Source organism: Ascaphus truei, chromosome 4, assembly GCF_040206685.1.
Source record: "Ascaphus truei isolate aAscTru1 chromosome 4, aAscTru1.hap1, whole genome shotgun sequence".
NCBI classification, from domain to species: Eukaryota; Metazoa; Chordata; class Amphibia; order Anura; family Ascaphidae; genus Ascaphus; species Ascaphus truei.
This window is the reverse complement of record NC_134486.1, coordinates 411,944,929-411,965,158: the sequence shown is the minus strand read 5'-3', so window position 1 is coordinate 411,965,158 and position 20,230 is coordinate 411,944,929. Positions and strand designations below refer to the sequence as shown.

Sequence of the window (20,230 nt, the reverse complement as noted above, 5' to 3'; positions counted from 1 at the left end):
CCCCCGCTCTGAAGAGAGTCAGGATCGCCGTGGGAATGATGCTCATTCTCGGCTCCGCCCCTTTACCTCTGTGACGCTCGTGGGTTGGCACGCGATTGATCCCGCCCCCTCTTACCCCAAGAATCGGCATGGGAATGATGCGCACTCCAAGCCCCGCCCCCTGGCCTCCGTGACACGCGCGGGACACCCTCATCCCCGATTAGGCTGCATCATAGGGCCCACCTGTATGCACCAGCAGCCTCTCAGCACTCACTTCCTTGTTCCGCCCTGGCTGGCTATTGGAGGCTCCTCCTATATATACCTTGATGCTGCTTTCATTCCTTGCTGAGCATAGTCATTGTGACGCCATGCCTTGCCACATTCTTGTTCCTGAGACCTTGCCTTGCCTTACCTGCCTGTTAACCTCTTGTTGCCTGAACACTGCTAGTGCCTTGGACTCCGCTTCTCTCCATTCCTGATCCGGCTTGTATGACCATTCTCCTGGCTCCAGTTCTGACCTTGGCAAAGTACTCCAATGATCCGATATTCTCCTATCCTGAACCTGGCTACGTACCCCGACTATCCGATACTCTCCAATCCTGAACCTGGCTAAGCACAGTGACGATCCGCAACTCTCCACTCCTTAACCATTCCCCAATCTGTAATCCTGACCTGGCTTGAACGACTACTCTACATCCTAGGCACGCTCCCGTGGCTGTGGGTCAGCGTTATCCAATCCCCTACCTCAGCAGCGCGGTCACGCTTCGTTTGTGGTGAGCTACGCGTTACATTAGGGTCCCGACAGGCTCAGTGGGCATTGTTCTTCTCTAGGTTCAATTACGTCTTATCCTACATACCTGGTACCAAGAATGTTAAGGCTGATGCGCTGTCTCAACAATTATCCCCAGAAGAGAGGTCGGAGGCAATCCCTGCAACCATCCTACCTTCCAAATTTATAATTTCGGCTACCTCATTTGACGTCTTGGACAAGATCATCAAAGCCCAATCTCACATTCCGAGAGGTTTAGAGGTTCCCGAGGGTAGATTATACGCATCCCCGCAATTCCGGCGAAAGATCCTGGAGTGGGGCCATTCCTCCAGAACTGCTGGTCATCCCGGCTTCAAGAAAACTCTGGATCTCATTGGACGTACCTTCTGGTGACCCAAGATGGTGAAAGAAGTCCAGGATTTTACCAGTGCCTGTTCAGTATGCGCCCGAAGTAAAACCGTCCGACACAAGCCTTCAAGCCTCCTGCTACCGTTACCCATCCCTGAACGTCCATGGACACACATATCCATGGATTTCATAGTAGAGCTCCCGCCCTCCAAGGGAATGACTACAATCCCTGTCATTGTGGACAGATTCACCAAGCAGGCACATTTCATCCCTCTCAAGGGTCTTCTGTCTTCTTCCGCTCTGGCGGGCGACTTCTCCAAGGAGGTGTTCAGACTTCACGGCATCCCCATCTCCATAGTTTCCGACAGGGGCTCACAATTCATCTCCAAATTTTGGCGAGATTTCTCCAAGACACTCGGTATCTTTCTCTCGTTCTCATCCGGTTAACACCCTCATACCAACGGGCAGACCGAGAGGATGAACCAAAATTTGGAGCAGTACTGCTGCGGCACAGTTTATTCGAGCATTTGCCCGTTCTGTGCCGCAGCAGTAGCCTGGCGCGCGCCCGAGAGTGACGGGCGCGCGCCGAAGCAGCGGAAGAGCGCCCTCCGATCGGGGCGCTCTCCCTACCGCTGCCGGGTCCGCCGGGTCCCCCGGAACCCCCTGCCGCTGTCCCGCGATCGCGGGACACCAGGGCTCCCTCGGGGAGCCCCTGGACGCGCGTGCAGGGGGCGCACGCTCCCGAAGACGCGTGACCGCGCGTCTATGACGCGCGGCACGCCGAGGGGCGGCCACTAGCAAGCCGGGAAATCTCCCGGCTTGCGGATCTGGCCGCAGTGTAATAAACTGTGTCGCCAGTGTACTTAAGATACTTTGTGTCCGAAACTCTTGATGACTGGTCTGACTTACTACCCTGGGCCGAATTCGCGATCAATTCACACAAAAACGAGTCTACCCAAGAGTCCCCATTCTTCGCGAATTATGGCTTCCACCCCTCTCATCTCCCCATTTCCAACATTCCTTCAGGGGTACCAGCAGCCGACACGCGGGTAACCTTCCTTCAAAGTTCTTGGAGGAAAATCCAGACAGCACTCACGGGTGAATCCCAGAGATACAAACTTCAAGCCGACCAGCTTCGTCAGAACGCACCTGAATACAAACCAGGGGATAGGGTATGGCTCTCCGCCAAGAACATCCACCTTAAAACCCCTACCCTGAAGTTGGCACCTAAGGTCCTGGGACCCTTCGAAATGCTTGAGCTCATAAATCCAGTAGCTTTCTGTCTACGACTACCCGCTACCATGAAGATACCCACGGCATTTCATGTCTCTCTACTGAAACCCTGCATTCAGAGTACCCGCTTCACGTCTAACAACCAGAGGCCCAAACTCCATACAGGGACAACCAGAGTTCGAGGTTCAGGCCATCCTGGATTCCCGGTTCTCAAGGGGTCATTTGCAGTTCCTAGTACATTGGAAGGGGTACGGTCCGGAAGAATGATCCTGGATTCCACTGGACCAGATCCACGCCCCAACATTGCTCAGACGCTTCCACCTCAGGTTTCCCCATAAGCCTTTGGTGGATCATCCTGAGGCCGATCCTCGAGGGGGGGTTACTGTCAGGAATCAGGGCATACGCCGCCCTCTGCGCTGCCCTTGCCTACCTGCCCGACCGGCTGCGGTCCCCTCCGCTCCTACCTCTCGCCGTGGACCGCCCCCGTTCCCCGGCGGCTCTCTCATACACCGCCGTCACTGCCACTGGGCGCGCGCTCGCTCCACTTACAGAGTGCGCGCCACACAAGGTATTTTATTCACTGCACCAGGCAGCTAGCTACAGTATGCCCACCACCCGGCTCAGGATACAGACTCATGCCTCGCAGCCGTTCAGCTTCAGCAACACAGCTCATCACCCCCTGCCCTATCACAGAGGGCTCCTCAGCTCACCTCTGCCCTGCCTCCTCCTCTGATTGGCCCGCTGCGCTTATTATCCCTCTACGCCCGGATCAGGCAAGTACTACGGCTAGTCCCTTGTACCCTTGGCCTTGGCCACGCTACCAATCCACACCCCAGGCATGCCCTCACTACTGCGGGTGCATTCTCTACTCGCTCTCCACCTCAGTACTGGGGGTTAGTCTGGTCTGCTGGCAGCACAGCGTGACATTATGCTATGCAATGTGGGCCATGTCGATGCAACCCATGCAGAGGGCCCGTACACCCCAACAGACGTTCCAGGGGGTCCGTTCACCCCGGTTCCAGACCTGATTCCAGAGCCGAAACCTCTGATGGCAGACCACCCCAGCGATCCAGTGGACACAGAGCCACTTACCTGCAATACAGAGCAGCTGAATCCGGAGATCCCCAGACTGCAGGCGCTGGTGCGGCCTGAGCCGCGGCGAAGTCCCACGGCCGTGGTGACTCCCAGTGTGGCGGAGACGGGACCCGAGACTGCTCCTGGAGAACCGCAGAATGTCGTATGCCAGTGGAGTGGTGAGGCACCACCACCCCATTACTTCCGCCAGGTGAAGGAAGAAGATTCCGGAGAGAGAGAGCACCCGGCGGCTCCTCCGTGACCCCGCAGATCTACCGCCGCCCCTTCCTCTGAGTGACGTACTTCCGGCGCGGGACCAAGAGGCGTTGGGCGACTCCGCAGAGACGACCGGAGATGACATCACTTCCGGGTCGACACGGAGCTTGGGCCTAAGGCAAGCGCCTACCTACCCGAGGTGCTCCAGTCTCACTGATGAGGAGTTGAAGAGATTTCGGGATGAACTAGTCCGCCGAGGGACGTGGAGGCGTGTTGCTCAGGACAGTAAGAGAACCCCTACTGGTCGTGGCATAGCCCGACTGAGAGACACTGTCCTGGACTTTGGGGATTCACTCATCCCTGCCCTTAGTGCTACTGCCCCTGCCCCGTCACGTTCCTGTCCATCGGGTCCTAGAGGGGGTAAAAAGAATAAGGCTCCCACACTTGCAACGGACTGGCCGGACTGGGTTACCAGCGATGAGGGGTTTGATGGGGAGGTACCATGGGCGAGAGGCATACCTATGCCCATCCCCAATGTGTTTAGACCTATGTCTAGGGGTAAAACCAGAGGCACAGTGTCTTCTAAAAAGGAGGGTTCAGTACGCTCAAAGTCACCGGTAATGGACCGCTACCTTTACAATGTGGTAGACCGAGGTAAGTGCCGGGCTGTCGAGGTTGTGACCCAGAAACCAACGTTCCCTGCAGTAGGCCGTGGCCTAATCAAATTCAAGGACTTTGCCCCGGACATTGTTGCTTCCCAGGCCACAGCCCCTAGTCACCTTGCCAATGCCATTACCCCTGTCCATGTCCCATCTATTTTGGGTTCCCAATATGGTCACCCTGGGTCACTGGGTAAATGGGAAGGCCCCAAGCCACTTACTGATCACCGAGACTTGGTGGGTATGGTTCAGGTCTCTGGGGTTATTACTAATGTTGTACGTATTGTGCCTGTTGCCCGGGTAAAACCCTATGTACCTTTAGTGTCTGACAGAGTTGCCAGACATCGCCAATTGTCATTACTCTATTTTCACCACCCACTTGAGGGAGAAATTGAGTTTGAAATTGGTTCCACTGATGAGGAGAGGGGATATAGTTCTGATTATGAGGATGGATCAGAGGAAGAAAATTGGGATACTGATAGCTCCCCTAGAGGAGTGGGATCCTGAAGTATTAGACGAGAAGTGGAATAAGCTAGAAAAGATAGCTTACATCTCCAGGAGATGCCTTAAGGAAGTGTATGGGTATAATCCTCTCTGACCATTAGCATCCATGCCGGAATTATGGGCTGATTGTGGGTGTCCAGTATGCCACCCAGAGTGTTATTGTACTTCTGCTCTAAACCTAGTGGACCATGCTGTGCGCAGGCCACCCTAAGAGATAATAGCTAGTACAAGTAACATATATCCTGAGGGTAGGGTAGTAAAGAAACCTGACCTCAGGCATTACTGTTAGTAGCGGATTCTCCACGTTGGGAGTAATCCTAGTTTCTTTTGTGTCACCATCTAAGAAGGGTGTATTACCTGCAAATGTAATAACACTGTATTATGGTGTATTTTTGTACAGGTTGTTCACCTGCAGGATGGCCCAGCAAATTAGGTCCAGGTGGGGACCATTGGATTCCACCAGGGGGAGAGTGTAGCCCTGGGTAGTTTTGGGGCTAAAGTCCTGCCCTCCTCCTGGCAGTGATACCTTTAAGGGCAGGGTGCCAGGAGCAACCATGGGTTTTCCCCACACATGCTTTGCAGTGAGTCACTGAAGGTAGTGTCATCAGGCTCTGTGTCCAAAAAGACACAGGGGTGGTGCTTACTGAAGCTACTTAATGCATAGCACTTCCTGATTTAGTCATTCTGTCCCTACCGTGAGAGGGGCAAAGTTACCCAGACCAAGCTGTCAGGGCTCTGGGCAAGCTTGAGGCCTCCCTCCAGAGAGCGAGGGGTTAACCAATACCTCCTACCCTAAAAGAGGGTAGTGGAAGAGCAATGACCACTCTCGGTGCCTGTTGCTGGGACATCCTATGGGTTGGCACCCTAAGAAGAACTGCTGTGATTGTGACTGCTGAATCCAGGAACCAAGTAAAGCATCCTGACCTTTTATAAAAGACCTCCTGCCTGAGACTGAAGTATATTGGGAGGAGGTAGACCAATTATTTTGCAGATACTTCACCCCATACAGCTGGGGGCTGCACAAGATGGAGGCGCTGCACCTGTGAGTAGAATTCGGGCAAGACCCCAGAAGCCTGTCTTGTCATCCCCCATGCCATCGCTGTAGACTCAGGGCTCCCTGTTACTAGCAGGTATGCACCACTCACACCGATGTAACCAGAGCAGTATTTCCCCTAGGAAACCCTATGTGAGATTGGGGGGGAAGGGGGAGATGGGGGAATGAGGGTTACATAAGTGAACAGGGTATACATTATATACAAGACATATAATGCACAGTTAGAGATAATATATATTATAGACATGTATGTAGCAGTTACAGACCAGATTAATTTGTGAGACAGCTTTAGTTTTGAAAGAACTTAGACCGGTGGAGGCTATGAGAGTCTCCGGTAGATTGTTCCAGTTTTGGGGTGCACGGTAAGAGAAGGAGGAGCGGCCGGATATTTACCTTGGGATCATGAAGAGTCTTTTGGAATCAGATCTCAGGTGATAAGTGTTGCATGTGGTGGGGGTGAGGAGCTTGTTCAGATAGACGGGTAGCTTGCCTAGAAAGTATTTGATGCGCCTAGACTCACGTGATGACCAATCTAGTTCTTTAAGCATTTCGCAGTGATGTGTGTTGTAGTTACATTGGAGAACAAAATGTCATATTGAATTGTAGAGAGTATCAAGTTTGCTATGGGGTGCCGAGCCGTATACTATGTCCCCATAGTCGATAATTGGCATTAGCATCTGCTGTGCGATACGCTTTCTGACTAGCAGACTTAGGGAGGATTTGTTCCTGTAAAGTACACCTAGTTTGGCATAGGTTTTGGATGTCAGGGTATCAATGTGCATCCCGAATGTTAAATGGGAGTCAAACCATATGCCCAACTATTTTAAATTAGTAACAGGGGTTAGGGTGGTGTTAACGTTGGTTCTGATCTGGAGCTCAGTCATTGGAAGCTTTAAGCATTTAGCCTTGGTCCCAAATACCATTGTTACAGTCTTGTCAGTGTTTAAAAACATTATTGCAAACAAGAAAGCCTCTGGGCGAACCACCCCCCACTCCCCATCCAATTCCCCCCCCCCACTTGTTTGTCTCCTTCCTACCTCCCCACCCCTTTTTACCCCCTCCTTCTCTTTCCTCCTATGGAAAACGGAAACATTTTATTGGTCACTACCTGTTTGCATTGAGTCGAAATGTTGTGGGCTTATGACATTTCTGTATGTACACTTGTATATGAACATGTCCAATAAAAAAATTGTTACAAAAAAAACTATTATTGCTATTAATATAGCATTATTTGCAAATTGATGCTATAGAAAATGTCTTGACTTTGTTAAGTAGTTTTTCTTGCCTTAGGAATTACAATTCCACACCAATAGAAGAGACGACCCTTAGAAATGAAAAATGGGGTATAGTTACTTACAATAACAAATTTAATGATAGTGTATGATTGATAATTCACATAGATAACACTAACATAAACAGATTAATTTAAAGCTTGAATATCAAATACAATAAAAAAAAGTTGAGTTACAATACGGAGACACCTAGTATATAAAAAATTCTAGTAGATGATGGTTTCTCATATTTAAGGCGGCAATAATAGGGGGAGTGTTATTGATTGTTTATAGTATTATATTATAAACTGTGACAATTAAAACATTTTTATTCCTATAAAGCTTTCCTTTTTTTCACATATGGATTGGACATTACCTTTTCATTCTCATCACAAATATTTATTTTACTTTATTTTAACTTTGAGGTTATCTTTTAAGAGGCTTATCAATTAAAATGTGTGCCATTTTCAGAATAGAAAGATTTGCTGCCTGGCTATTGGAGACTGCCAGTTAACAGGTTGCCAAATTAATGTTAAGATTCTGAACCTACATTGACAAAAGTTAATACTGTACTTTTTGTACTTATTTATAAACAGAATCTACTCAGTACCTACGAAGCTATTTGTCAAGGGGTCCCTCCTGTCTTTGTAAATATGATGTCTGCCAAAAAAAGAAAGGTAAGTGGGAAGAAACCTTTTAAAATATCTACCGTGTGAAGACATTGAAATTAATTGAGCTATTGTAAATTCTCAGAATATCCAAGATCTCCTAAAAAGTTTAATCACGTTTTAAAGCATATTATAAGCAAAGGGTGGGCAGCTGTGTTGGTCCTTTCTTTCATACCAGACATTAAAATAGTTACAGTGGGTTTATATTATAGATAGATTGTTTCACATACTCTGTCCTGTCCCATTCCACTCTACCCTCAAATCTCCCTACGGTCTAGCATGAGGAACAAACCTCAACTACTGATGCTCGAAAAAAAGGCAGTAAAAGAATTAAGTAATTGTTGTCTTCAGTTCAATTGGATTTAAACCGTGTATGTAGGCTACATAAACCCGAATAGGCTTCTTACACTCCAGGTGTCTAAGCGCACTCACTCAGGGTGGGGGGCTAGCAAGCGGTACCCGAGACCGAGGTACCGGTGAGCATGCTGTTAAGTGTTGCCCATGGTAAATCGCTAAGTCTCATAACCACTATCCTCACTAACACCCTGTATCCCACACCATGAAAATCAGCTGGCAAGTTCTCACAACCCGATCCTGGTGTCTGCCGAATTACACTGATGTAGATGAGCCAGATAGCCGGATACAAACGCTGAGATGGCGTGCTCCAGCCGATGTGATAGGTAGAAAAAAATGCTGCTGCAATGGTGGTCCCTGCTCTCCGATAATTAGAACAAACCAAGCACAATTATTCAAAATAAAAAATAATTTATTAGTCGAAAATAGACATACACAGAGCAGAGATACTCTGACGCGTTTTGTCCTAGACATAGGACTTTGTCAAAGAGTAACAAGTCTGACCAACAAATGATCCGTAAATAGGTGAAGCCGAAATCCAATTGGTTGGAACATAGTAGGTTACTCTATGAGAACACACCTGATAGATAATGAATCTCATCCAACCAAGTATAGTGACAAACTACTAAAACTCTGGATATCGGATAAAGCCATGAAAGGTGCTCACCTGTTTGGGGAACAAACAACATGAAACAAATATTTATTTATTATCACAGGGAATTAAATAATATCACAAAATCCAAAACTAAAAAATCTAAAAGCTATAAGCCAATAAAAATAGCAATGTGTAATGCCTAGAAAAAGAACAATAACTAGCAAACTCAATCATCTATACTATAATTCTAAATTGGATTCCGTCTGTTTGTTTGTTTGTATGTCAGAAGCATCGAAATCTCAGAAACGACACCACATAGCACAACAAAACGTTCACTGTACATTCTGCTGCGGATTTGTAAGTCAACACAACTATTTTGAGCTTCCAATGTGACTCACCTCCCAAATTATGGACATTCTAAGTGTCCCTCGGCTGTACAGCAATAATGTTAAAGCAGGAGCAGGGGGCGGGGGCGTGGCTACTAAGGGAGGGGGCGTGTTTGAGGTGCAGGGATGGTGATGTGAGGTGCAGGGTCAGATGTGGGATGCATGGGGGGGAGAGTGATGTGAGAGGTGCAGGGGGGAGAGTGTTGTGAGATGCAGGGGGGGAGATTGATGTGCGGTGCAAGGGGGAGAGTGATGTGAGGTACAGGGGGAGAGTGATGTGAGGTGCAGGGGGGAAAGTGATGTGAGGTGCAGGGGGAGAGAGATGTGAGGTGCAGGGAGGGGAGAGTGATGTGAGGTGCAGGGTGGGAGAGTGATGTGAGATGCAGGGGGGGCAGAGTGATATGAGATGCAGGGGGAGAGTGATGTGAGATGCAGGGGGGAGAGTGATGTGAGGTGCAGGGGGGAGAGGGCTGTGAGGTGCAGGGTGGAGAGTGCTGTGAGGTGCAGGGGGGAGAGTCATGTGAGGTGCAGGGGGGGGAGAGTGATGTGAGGTGCAGGGGGGGAGAGTGATGTGAGGTGCAGGGGGGGAGAGTCATGTGAGGTGCAGGGGGGAGAGTCATGTGAGGTGCAGGTGGGAGAGTCATATGAGGTGCAGGGGGGAGAATCATGTTAGGTGCAGGGGGGGTGATGTGAGGTGCAGGGGGAGAGTGATGTGAGGTGCAGGGGGGAGACTCATGTGAGGTGCAGGGGCGGAGAGTCATGTGAGATGCAGGGGGGGAGAGTGATGTGAGGTGCAGGGGGGAGAGTGATGTGAGGTGCAGGGGGAGAGTGATGTGAGGGGCAGGGGGGAGAGTGATGTGAGGTGCAGGTGGGAGAGTGATGTAAGGTGCAGGGGGGATTCATGTGTGGTGCAGGGGGAGAGTCATATGAGGTGCAGGGGGCAGAGTCATGTGAGGTGCAGGGTGGGATTCATGTGAGATGCAGGGGGGAGAGTGATGTGAGGTGCAGGAGGGAGAGTGATGTGAGATGCAGGGGGGGGGGAGAGTGATGTGAGATGCAGGGAGGGAGAGTGATGTGAGATGCAGGGGGGGAGAGTGATGTGAGATGCAGGGGGGGAGAGTGATGTGAGGTGCAGGGGAGAGAGTGATGTGAGTTGCAGGGGGGAGAGTGATGTGAGGTGCAGGGGGGAGAGTGATGTGCGGAGATGTGAAGGGGGGGAACGGAGCTTAACGCGGGGGGGGGGGGAAACGGAGCTGTGAAGGGGGGGGGAACGGAGATGTGCAGGGGGGGAATGGAGCTGTGACCGGCAGGGGACTTCAGCTGTGAACGAGGGGGGGAGAGAACGGAGCTGTGAAGGGGGGAGGCGGAGCTGTGAAGGTGGGGGGAACGGAGCTGTGAATGGGGGGGGAACTGAGCTGTAAAGGGGAACGGAGGTGTGAATGGGGGGGGGGGAGACCCAGCTGTGAAGGGGGGTAATTGGAGATGTGAACAGGGGGGGGGGGAGGCACAGCTGTGAACTGGGGGGGGTGGGGCCGGAGCTGTGAACCGGAGCTGTGAACGGGGGGGGGGGGGGGGGAGGGAGAGGAGCGGAGACAGGGGGAGCAGGAAAATATTAAATCCCGGGCAACGCCAGGTATATTAGCTAGTTTAATGATAAAGTATACAAAAGAAAATATGTAAAAAAACATATAAAAATGAAAAAAGAAAGAAATATAAAATTAATTTTTTTTAAATTATATATGATCAATTAAATAATGATACAATTAATTATGCAATACTATAAGTGAAGGAATATGAAGTAAAATATGCTTACCACACAAAAAAGATTTATCTATTGTAACAAATTTCAAATTACATAAACATATCTCAAAATTATGTCTGAAAATTATAAATATTATAAATTAAATAAAGACCATTGAAGATAAGAATCAACAAAACACTATCAGGCAATATACTATGGGCACCCCCAATGGGATACTCAGTCCATCAGGAAGTGCTTGAGTTCCCATTCGATATTGATACCAAAAGGATGCAAGGTACCCATAGTATATAGTCAGTACATTTCTTGTTTATTTCATTTGTTCACTCTATCACCTTGATAAAGGCCATACTGCCAGAAACGCGTTGGTGGACCCCTGCTGCGGCTTAGGGGGGACAGTTTTGTCCACTTTTTTAATGTAATAAATTAACTCTTTTTGCTATAAACCGTGAGCCTCCTTCTGTTACTTTTGGCAGTGCACTGTCACTTGTTCACTCTATTGTATTGTATTGTATGTCTTTATTTATATAGCGCCAAAAGTGTACTCAGCGCTTCACAAAGAATACAGTACAGGGAATTATAATAATACAATAAGTGCAGCAAAAATCAGACAATAGGAAAGTAAATCCCTGCCCCGAAGAGCTTATAATCTAAGAGGTTTGTGGAGAAACATACAGAGAGCAGGTGAGGGAATAAGTGCTGTAGATGGGTGTGCTTGGCCACAATGGGTGGTATAAGTGACTGTGGGACAGTAGCCATGAGTGCAGCATTTTGGGATGCTTGATTTGTGGGGCATGTTTTAAGGTTATTCAGTGTTAACCATTTCATTTAACACCATTTACAGGGGAAGAGATGGCAGGGAGGTGTGGGTAAGATCAGGTGTGTATGTCTGGGTTCAGGCTTAGGGTAGATCCCCAGCAGCAGGAAGGAGTAGATAGAGGGTGTGAATAGAGGATTTGTGTGGGTGTTTTTTATTTAGGGGTAAAGAAGTTGTTGGGAGAGAGGTGTATAAATAATGGTGCAGTGGGGAGTGGGGAAGTTGGAGAGAACAGAAATGTTCACAAAGGAGTGAGGAAACAGTAAACAGAACATGCAATAGGGAGGGCATAGTGAGATACAGGAGGAGAGACTGGTCAGTTATTGGAGGATAGGAAGAGTACAAATAATCACAGCTTTTTGAAAGTTAAGTTCTCACAGTTATAAAGTTGTTGTGTAAAGTTCGGATCCTCCTCAATCTTCACCTCCAATTTCAACTCCAAGATTAACTCTGCTACACACTTAAATGTTACACTTTGATGTTACACAGCCATATGGCTCACAGCCAAAGTATCCTGCCTTAAGTATGCTAAAACACAGCCACATTGACTAATAATTAAGGGAGGGGTCTGCCTAATCAACAGCCACACCAAATTTTTAATAAAATTTTAGGATCTTGCAAATTGATGGTAGAATCCAGTTCACACATACCAATATTAATACATTTTAAAATCTGTAGCAATTGATAGTAGAATCCAGTTCACACATACCAATATTAATACATTTTAAAATCTGTAGCAATTGATAGTAGAATCCAGTTCACACATACCAATATTAATACATTTTAAAATCTGTAGCAATTGATAGTAGAATCCAGTTCACACATACCTGTTTGAAGAAATAAGTCGGAGTGTTAGTCCAGATATTCAGAATGCATCCATGATTAAAGATATAGAAAGAAAACATCCAGGGATTATAACTCCAAGATTAACTCTGCTACATACTTAAATGTTACACTTTGATGTTACACCACCCCTGGGATGAAAGGGAATATGTTCAATACCAGAATAAGTGAAATGCGCTATTCCACCCTTGGGACAGGATGAGAAATGTCGAGCCACTGGATGTACTAGATCTTTCCTTTTTATAAGTCGCACATGTTCTGATATTCTGGACCTTAAAGGCCTAATAGTGCGACCTATATATTGGTTCTTACATCCATATTGCAAAATATATATAATAAAGCTTGTATGATAATTCAGGAAACTTTTGATGCGATACTTGTTTTTGTTTTTAGATAAAAATGTAATGGGATGGGCATATCTACACATTGAGCAATTGCCACAAACAAAGAAGCCAGTGGGTATACCCCTAATTTTGGATTCCTTAAATGGGAGTCAAACAAACTTTGCGACAGATGGGAGGCAAGTGTCTTTGCCTTTTTGTAGACAAATTTTGGACCCCCTTGAATTAGCCTAGAAATATCTTTGTCTAGTGACTAGGTATTCCAATGTTTTAGAACATTGTCACAAATTGATTTTGATTGTCTATTTTAGGGGGTTATAAATAAAGGACAACAGATATCATTATCGGAATATGAACGAGATCTGGTTTTATGATATGGATGTTTCTTCTTGACAAGTTCTTTCCTATAATGGGAGTCTGCATAACTAAAGGCTTCTTGAATGTCTACATTATTATAACCTCTAGCTAAGAACCTGTCTGACATTTCTTGTTTTTGTAAAAGAAACATATCAGGGCCCAATCTCTTCAATCTAATAAATTGAGCCTTGGGGATGCTCTTGATGAGAGAACCAGGATGACAACTCTGTGCGCAAAGGAGAGAGTTTCTAGAATGATTTTTCCTAAAAATATCAGTTTGAATGGTCATATCATTGTCAATGTAAACAACCAAATCTAAATAATTCACATGATGTATATTGTGATCATAAGTAAATCTAATATGTAAGTAATTAGAATTAAGTTCGTCAATAAAAGATAAAAGTGAATTATCATCCCCATCCCACACCATTATCAGGTCATCAATGTACCTCTTGGAAAAAATTATATTCTTTTAAAATAAATTAGTGTTGTGATAAATATATTGTGCCTCCCATAAACCCATAAATAAATTTGCATATGATGGTGCAAAACATGTGCCCATAGCCGTGCCTAATTTTTGTAACTAAAATTGTGCATCAAATAAAAAATAATTGTGAGTGAGTAAAAAAGTGATAGATTCTAACAGAAAAGTGCATTGTGAGGCAGGGAGATAAGACAAATCCAAAAAGTGACGTACCGCTGAAAGACCGTGTCTGTGTTTGATAATGGAATAAAGTGAGGTCACATGCAGTGTGACCCACCTATATTCCCTTTTCCAATCTACATCCTGTAAACTGACAATGAGATCCGCCGTTTCTTTAATATACGAAGGCATATGAAATACCAAGGGTTGCAAAAAGCTGTCCACATACCGCGATAAACCATCTTCCAAAGATCCAATGCACATAACTAAGGATCGACCAGCGATTTATGGATCTTTTGGAGATGGTGGAATACCGGAATCACGGGATGTGGACAGCAAGGATCATGGGCACAAGGCAAACAAGGCATGCAAAAGCACAATATTACTCTGACAATCTCCACCAGAATACATCAAACACAGCTAACTTCTGGAAGGCTATCAACAATATATTCCAGCCTTCTAACCATCAACAACCAAGTAATATCACTAAGGGGGATATTACTGTGACAAACCCCACTGACATTGCAAATGCATTCAATGATTACTTTGTGGGATGTGCTACTCACTTATTAGCAAAACGCAACCCAAACCACAAACCTGAATCTCATCCTGGGAGTACTCATATAGCCCCACCTGCTCCCAACACTGCCCACAATTTTCAATTTGGCCAAGTATCTGAAGAGGAGATTACATAAGCGGTCCTCAAATTAAAACTAAGCAGCCAATGTGCACCTGACTTACTACCATCTAGGTTCCTAAGACTTGGTGCCCCAGCAATTGCCAAACCAATTGCTTCCATAGTCAACTCTATCCTGTCTGCAGGCCATATCCCTAAGACCTGGAAAACTGCCAGAGTTGTCTCAATCTTCAAAAGTGGGGACAAAAACACTGTCTCAAACTACAGGGCAATCTCCCTTCTCTCAATCTTATCCAAAGTCATGGAAAAATGTGTCCACTCCCAATTAAACGATTACTATACCAAGACAAATTTCCCTAGCCAATTCCAATCTGACTTTCGCCCCAAACACTCCATCGTAACTACCCTGCTAAAAGTTTGCAATGAAATCCAGTGTGAAATGGAACGGGGACAACTCACAGGTGCAATATTCCTAGATTTTGCAAAGGCTTTGATACTGTTGATCATGCTATCCTGCTTAACAAACTCCAGAGCTCTGGAATAGGGAAGCAGGCTTTAAACTGGTTTCAGTCCTACCTATCAGGTAGATCCCAACATGTGTCCATCTCAGGCTCTAACTCCAATCCCGTTGATATGGCGTCCCGCAAGGCTCTGTTCTGGGGCCCCTACACTTCTCAGTGTTCATCAATGATCTTCCCACAGCTTGTAAGGAAGCTTCAATGCACATGTATGCAGATGACACAATCCTATATGCACACAGCCATAGCCTCTCCGACCTTCAACACATACTTCTGTCTGACTTTTTGAGACTCGAAAACTGGATTTCCCCAAACAAACTGTTTTTAAACACTGACAAGACTGTAACAATGGTATTTGGGACCAAGACTAAATTTTGAAAGCTTTCAGTGACTGAGCTCCAGATCAGAACCAACGCTAACACCACCCTAACTCCTGTTACTAGTTCTAAATATCTGGGCATATGGTTTGACTCCCATTTAACATTTGGGTTGCACATTGATACCCTGACACCCAAAACCTATGCCAATCTAGGTGTACTTTACAGGAACAAATCCTCCCTAAGCCTGCTGGTCAGAAAGCGTATCGCACAGCAGATTCTAATGCCAATTTTCGACTATGGAGACATAGTATATGGCTCGGCACCCCAAACCCACCTTAGCAAACTTGACACCCTCTACAATTCAATTTGTAATTTTGTTCTCCAATGCAACTACAACACAGATCACTGCGAAATGCTCAAAGAACTAGATTGGTCATCACTCGAGTCTAGGCGCAAAGTTCACCTTTCCTGTCTTGCCTTCAAATACTTTCTGGGCAAACTACCCATCTATATGAACAAGCTCCTCACCTCTACCACATGCAGCACTTATCATCTGTGAGATCAGACTCCAAAAGACTGTTCATGGTCCCAAGGCTCAACTAAGTATCTGGCCGCTCCTTTTTCTCTTACCGTGCACCCCAAAACTGGAACAACCTACCGGAGACTGTCACATCCACCACCAGTTTAAGTTCTTTCAAAACTAAAGCTGTCTCACATTTTAATCTGGTCTGTAACTGTTACATAAGCCTATAATATACATCTTCTCTAACTGTGCATGCCATGTATTATATATAATGTATACCCTGCTCACTTATGTAACTGTATTTGTAACCATGTATTATTTGTCATTTTAACTCTATGCCCAGGACATGCTTGAAAATGAGAGGTAACTCTCAATGTATTACTTACTGGTAAAACATTTAATATATAAATAAAAATAAAATAAATCAATCAACTCATTATGTTCTCCCAAGTATATCATAGTGGGATCACCTCTTAGATGTTTGTAACATTTGGAATCATTTAATTGACTAATAAATGATTTTTTATTTGGAATAATTGCGCTTGGTTTGTTCTAATTATTGGAGGGCAGTGACCGCCATTGCTGCAGTATTTTTTTCTCCTTACTGTCTAGGTCGCTTTGCATTTCAATAGAGAATAGCCTTTTATGTCCCAACTGGTAATTTTCAGTTGACAAATAAGATTAAGTTTCTACCTAATCTTACTTCTCACTTCCTCTCAACATCCATTGTAACCAGATATCCCTCTTACACTGTATATAATAATTTTCTTTCTGTATTTCTACCATACCCGATGAAGCACCCTGAGAGGTTCGAACGCTTGTAACATCAACTACATGTTGGTGCAATAAAAAGGTATCATACTCCATCTCTCTCCTTTGTTTCTTCAGAGAATATTAAAAGTAATTTTAATTTCTAGGTGGAGTCTGTTTTACGTCAGGGTCTTACAATTTTAACCTGGTCATCTCTCACATTGGAAGGTTTCTTCAGAGAAGTAGATACAGCTATGAATATGTTCAATCAACTATTAAAAAAGGTAGTTCTTTTCTTTATCTCAAAAAAAATAAACCATGATAGTCTGGTTGCTATTGTACAAAATAGGTCGTTTCAGATGAAGCAGCTGTTATTGCTCCTGCTGGCACGTTGCTGCGGAAACACAATGTCAGATGGAACAACTGCCATTGTGATGCAATAGCCACGTGCAAAAAAGGGGTGGGGCTAATAGGAAAAAAGGGTTGGAACTAACGCTCAAGCGGTGCAATTACATCTGCTACATTTGTGGGTAATATAAAAAAGAATTGTAACAATTATAAGTTTATTCTGAATTAAATATGCATTTAAGACAAACTATAAACCCTTATAAGTAAGTTCAGTCTATAGAGGAATGGTGTATGGAGTATTGTATATGTGTATTGGGGAGAGGGCGGTATTACTGTATGTGTATTGAGGAGAGGCCGGTATTATGTGAATTGAATAGAGGGTGTTATTATGTGTATTGATGAGAGGGCGGTATTATGTATATTGAGGGGAGGGCGGTATTATATATATTGAGGGGAGGGTGGTATTATGTGTATTGAGGGGAGGGCGATGTTATGTGTTAGAAGAGGGCGATGTTATGTGTTAGAAGAGGAAATTTAGGGGCGGCAAAAAAGTATGTGCCTATGCACGGCAAAATTATAAATCCACCACCTCAATAGCTGTGAACACAGCAAATAACATAGGACAAAAAACGTAGACACTTTTTATGAGTTATAGAAATTATATTCATTGGGATTTTGAAGTTAGAACATTTCCATTTTTTGTCCCTGTAGGATTTCTAATGAGTTATATCATCAAATCAATGGTAAATACACGTAATGTGTTGTCACAGAGTACTGTAGCATCTTTATTCTGAATTTGCAAAAATGATGTGTGATTAATACTGCCACAATTAGAGGTGCGAATACTTTGTGAAGAGTTACAATAACTATTTTTTATTTATGTATTTTGTTTTCAACTGGCAGAGTAAAAGTAATTTGTATAAAAATGTTAGATGATTTTGTTAGCTGAGTTACTAATTTCTCTGAGAACAGATACAGTATGGAAGAATTTAGCTCAAACTTGAAAGAATGCTTTATGCAAAGGTGTGTGCTACCTGGGAAGTTATCAGAATAACAAAAAAAGTATGTGTGTACTTAGAGAAGAAATCCCTTAATGCTGCACTACTACCGACATAAGGAGATTTTGATTGGTATAGTTAAAATAAAAAAGTGGGAAACAAAACAAACATTTGTGCTCTAATATACAGTGACTTATAAAAGGGAGTACATTCCTTATATGCAATACAAGATATTGCAATAGTTGCAGTAAAAATGTGTGTGTGTGTATATATATATATATATATATATATATGTGTGTGTGTGTATATATATGTATGTGTGACGGGTATTCCACCCCACCCAATCTCATATATAGTGTGGGTGAGTAGAACATGCGGTGTTACCGGTGTGGTGCGTATACCTGCAGGCTCACAGGAGGTCTGAGCCTCTGCTAATGAGAGCCTGGGGTGAATCCTCTGGAACGGATCTTCTTTCAGCGCCTCCACCTATGTAGGATTCTAGGGAAGTGTAGAATGACCCTACATAGGAACCCAATCAGAAACCACACACACAGTGATTATAATAACTAAGGGCTTTACTAATATGCATGGAGAATATCATCACATTTACATAACCTCATAACCTGTGTCCCTCTCACGAGGAGACACTACCCGTGACGTCTCGCAGGACGTTTCCCCAACACTAGGTGATCCCACCCAGTGTCCAGTGAAACCCCCACACCCAATGTCCCGTACTCCTACGGAGATAGTCAATGGGTGACTGCGCAGTCACTAAAACCTCTAGGCCTGTTGGTGCACATATAATACAGAGGTACCTTCCGAGCACTCCGATGCTCGGGCCTGCAACACTCTTCTCAAAGGGTCAATCGGCGAGGACTCCTCCAACCGAACTCCTGCACTTGTGGACCGCTAGGGCGGTCCCCTCGGGAACACAGTCTCTGTGGACCCCAACGTGGGTCCAACCGCTTTCCGGGAACAGCAACCGCCGCTATCCCTATCTATCCCTAAAGTGACAGGAACCCTAACCTAGGGCCTGTCCCTGATGAACCGCAACCTGAGGTGACTTGGGGAAAACTCCTAGGGCCTGCGGGGGTTAATAACCTGCCCCACTCTCCTAGCTACCCAAGTCCCTAATCCTCCCTATAACTAGCTACTCGCTACTCCTAACAGCCTGCAGCAGACACACAGCTCTCACCGTCCGCCTGCAGACATTCACACACGCTGCACACACTGCGCCCAGCACATGCAACGTCAACACACAACACCCTGGAACCCGCAGTAAATACCCACTGCTCACACTGTGCCTATTTGCCAGTGCGCACAGCACTACCCGCTGTGGCACTGCCAAACCTGCACCTTACACACACTAAGGGTGACCTCCCTATCTAGGGCCGTCCCTTATCAGTTACCCACTAAGCTGGTGGGGAGTTGGGGCCTACCTGGAGGGTGTGGATACCTATCTGGATGCAGGAGCTGCACTCACTCCCTGCATCCTTCCTTCCCCTTCAGCTCCGCTGCTCCAACTGATGTGACCAAAGCCCGGGAAATGTATCTATTCTCCCGGGCTGAGAATCCTCCAGCCCTATTGGCCGCTATGAGGCACCTGGTGCCTGTCTCCCTATGCCTCCTGGGAGTTGTAGTTCCCAGGTGGCTGCCATACCATTGGGGCCGCGTGCGCGCCTCTCCTGCGCATGCGTGAACTACTAATGGCCGCCTCACTGTTTCCTGCTCCTTCTCTACTCTCGCGCGACTCTTCCCTGCCTCTCGCAGCCTCCCTGCGCATGCGTGAGCTAACTGGGCTGCCGGGGACCTACTGCGCATGCGCGAACTGAAGCTCAATGGCGGCGCCCTATCCGCCCGGCTCCGGGAGCGCCGGGAGCCCTGAGATGCGCGTGCGGCCTTGGCAACCGGCCGCACGCGTCCCCGGCAACCCCCGAGCCGGGACCTGACCGCCCTCTCCCCTGCCATCGCCGAACGGAGCCGCCATTGGACGCGGCGGCCCCCGCGATCGGCAGTCAGGTGAGGGGGGTGCGGACGTGCTGGGGAGACCTGGCTACATATGTATGTAGAAAATTAGGAAAAGTGCAAACTCCTAAAGTGTGTGTGAAGATATATAACAATTTAGAAAAAATAGGACAACCTATGTCCAGTAGCAGATATAAAATACATATAAAACATATACTTAAAAAATATATCAGTATAACATCAGATCAAGCTCTGATCTCCACATGGGAGGAGGAGAGCAAAAATTGCCTTGAGGGCTCAA

The 20,230-nt window shown here is 46.1% G+C and overlaps 1 protein-coding gene across 4 annotated transcripts in view; it reads left to right on the top strand.

Moving 5' to 3' along the window:
• The window catches only part of DNAH8 (dynein axonemal heavy chain 8), a 1,091,167-nt gene that overhangs the window by 280,774 nt on the left and 790,163 nt on the right, over window positions 1-20,230 (top strand). For all 4 annotated transcript variants that reach the window (XM_075598772.1, XM_075598771.1, XM_075598773.1 and 1 more), the window contains 2 exons: window positions 7,704-7,784; window positions 16,786-16,902. In XM_075598772.1, coding sequence (XP_075454887.1) covers window positions 7,704-7,784; window positions 16,786-16,902 — 198 coding nt within the window. The remainder of the gene's footprint in view (window positions 1-7,703; window positions 7,785-16,785; window positions 16,903-20,230) is intronic.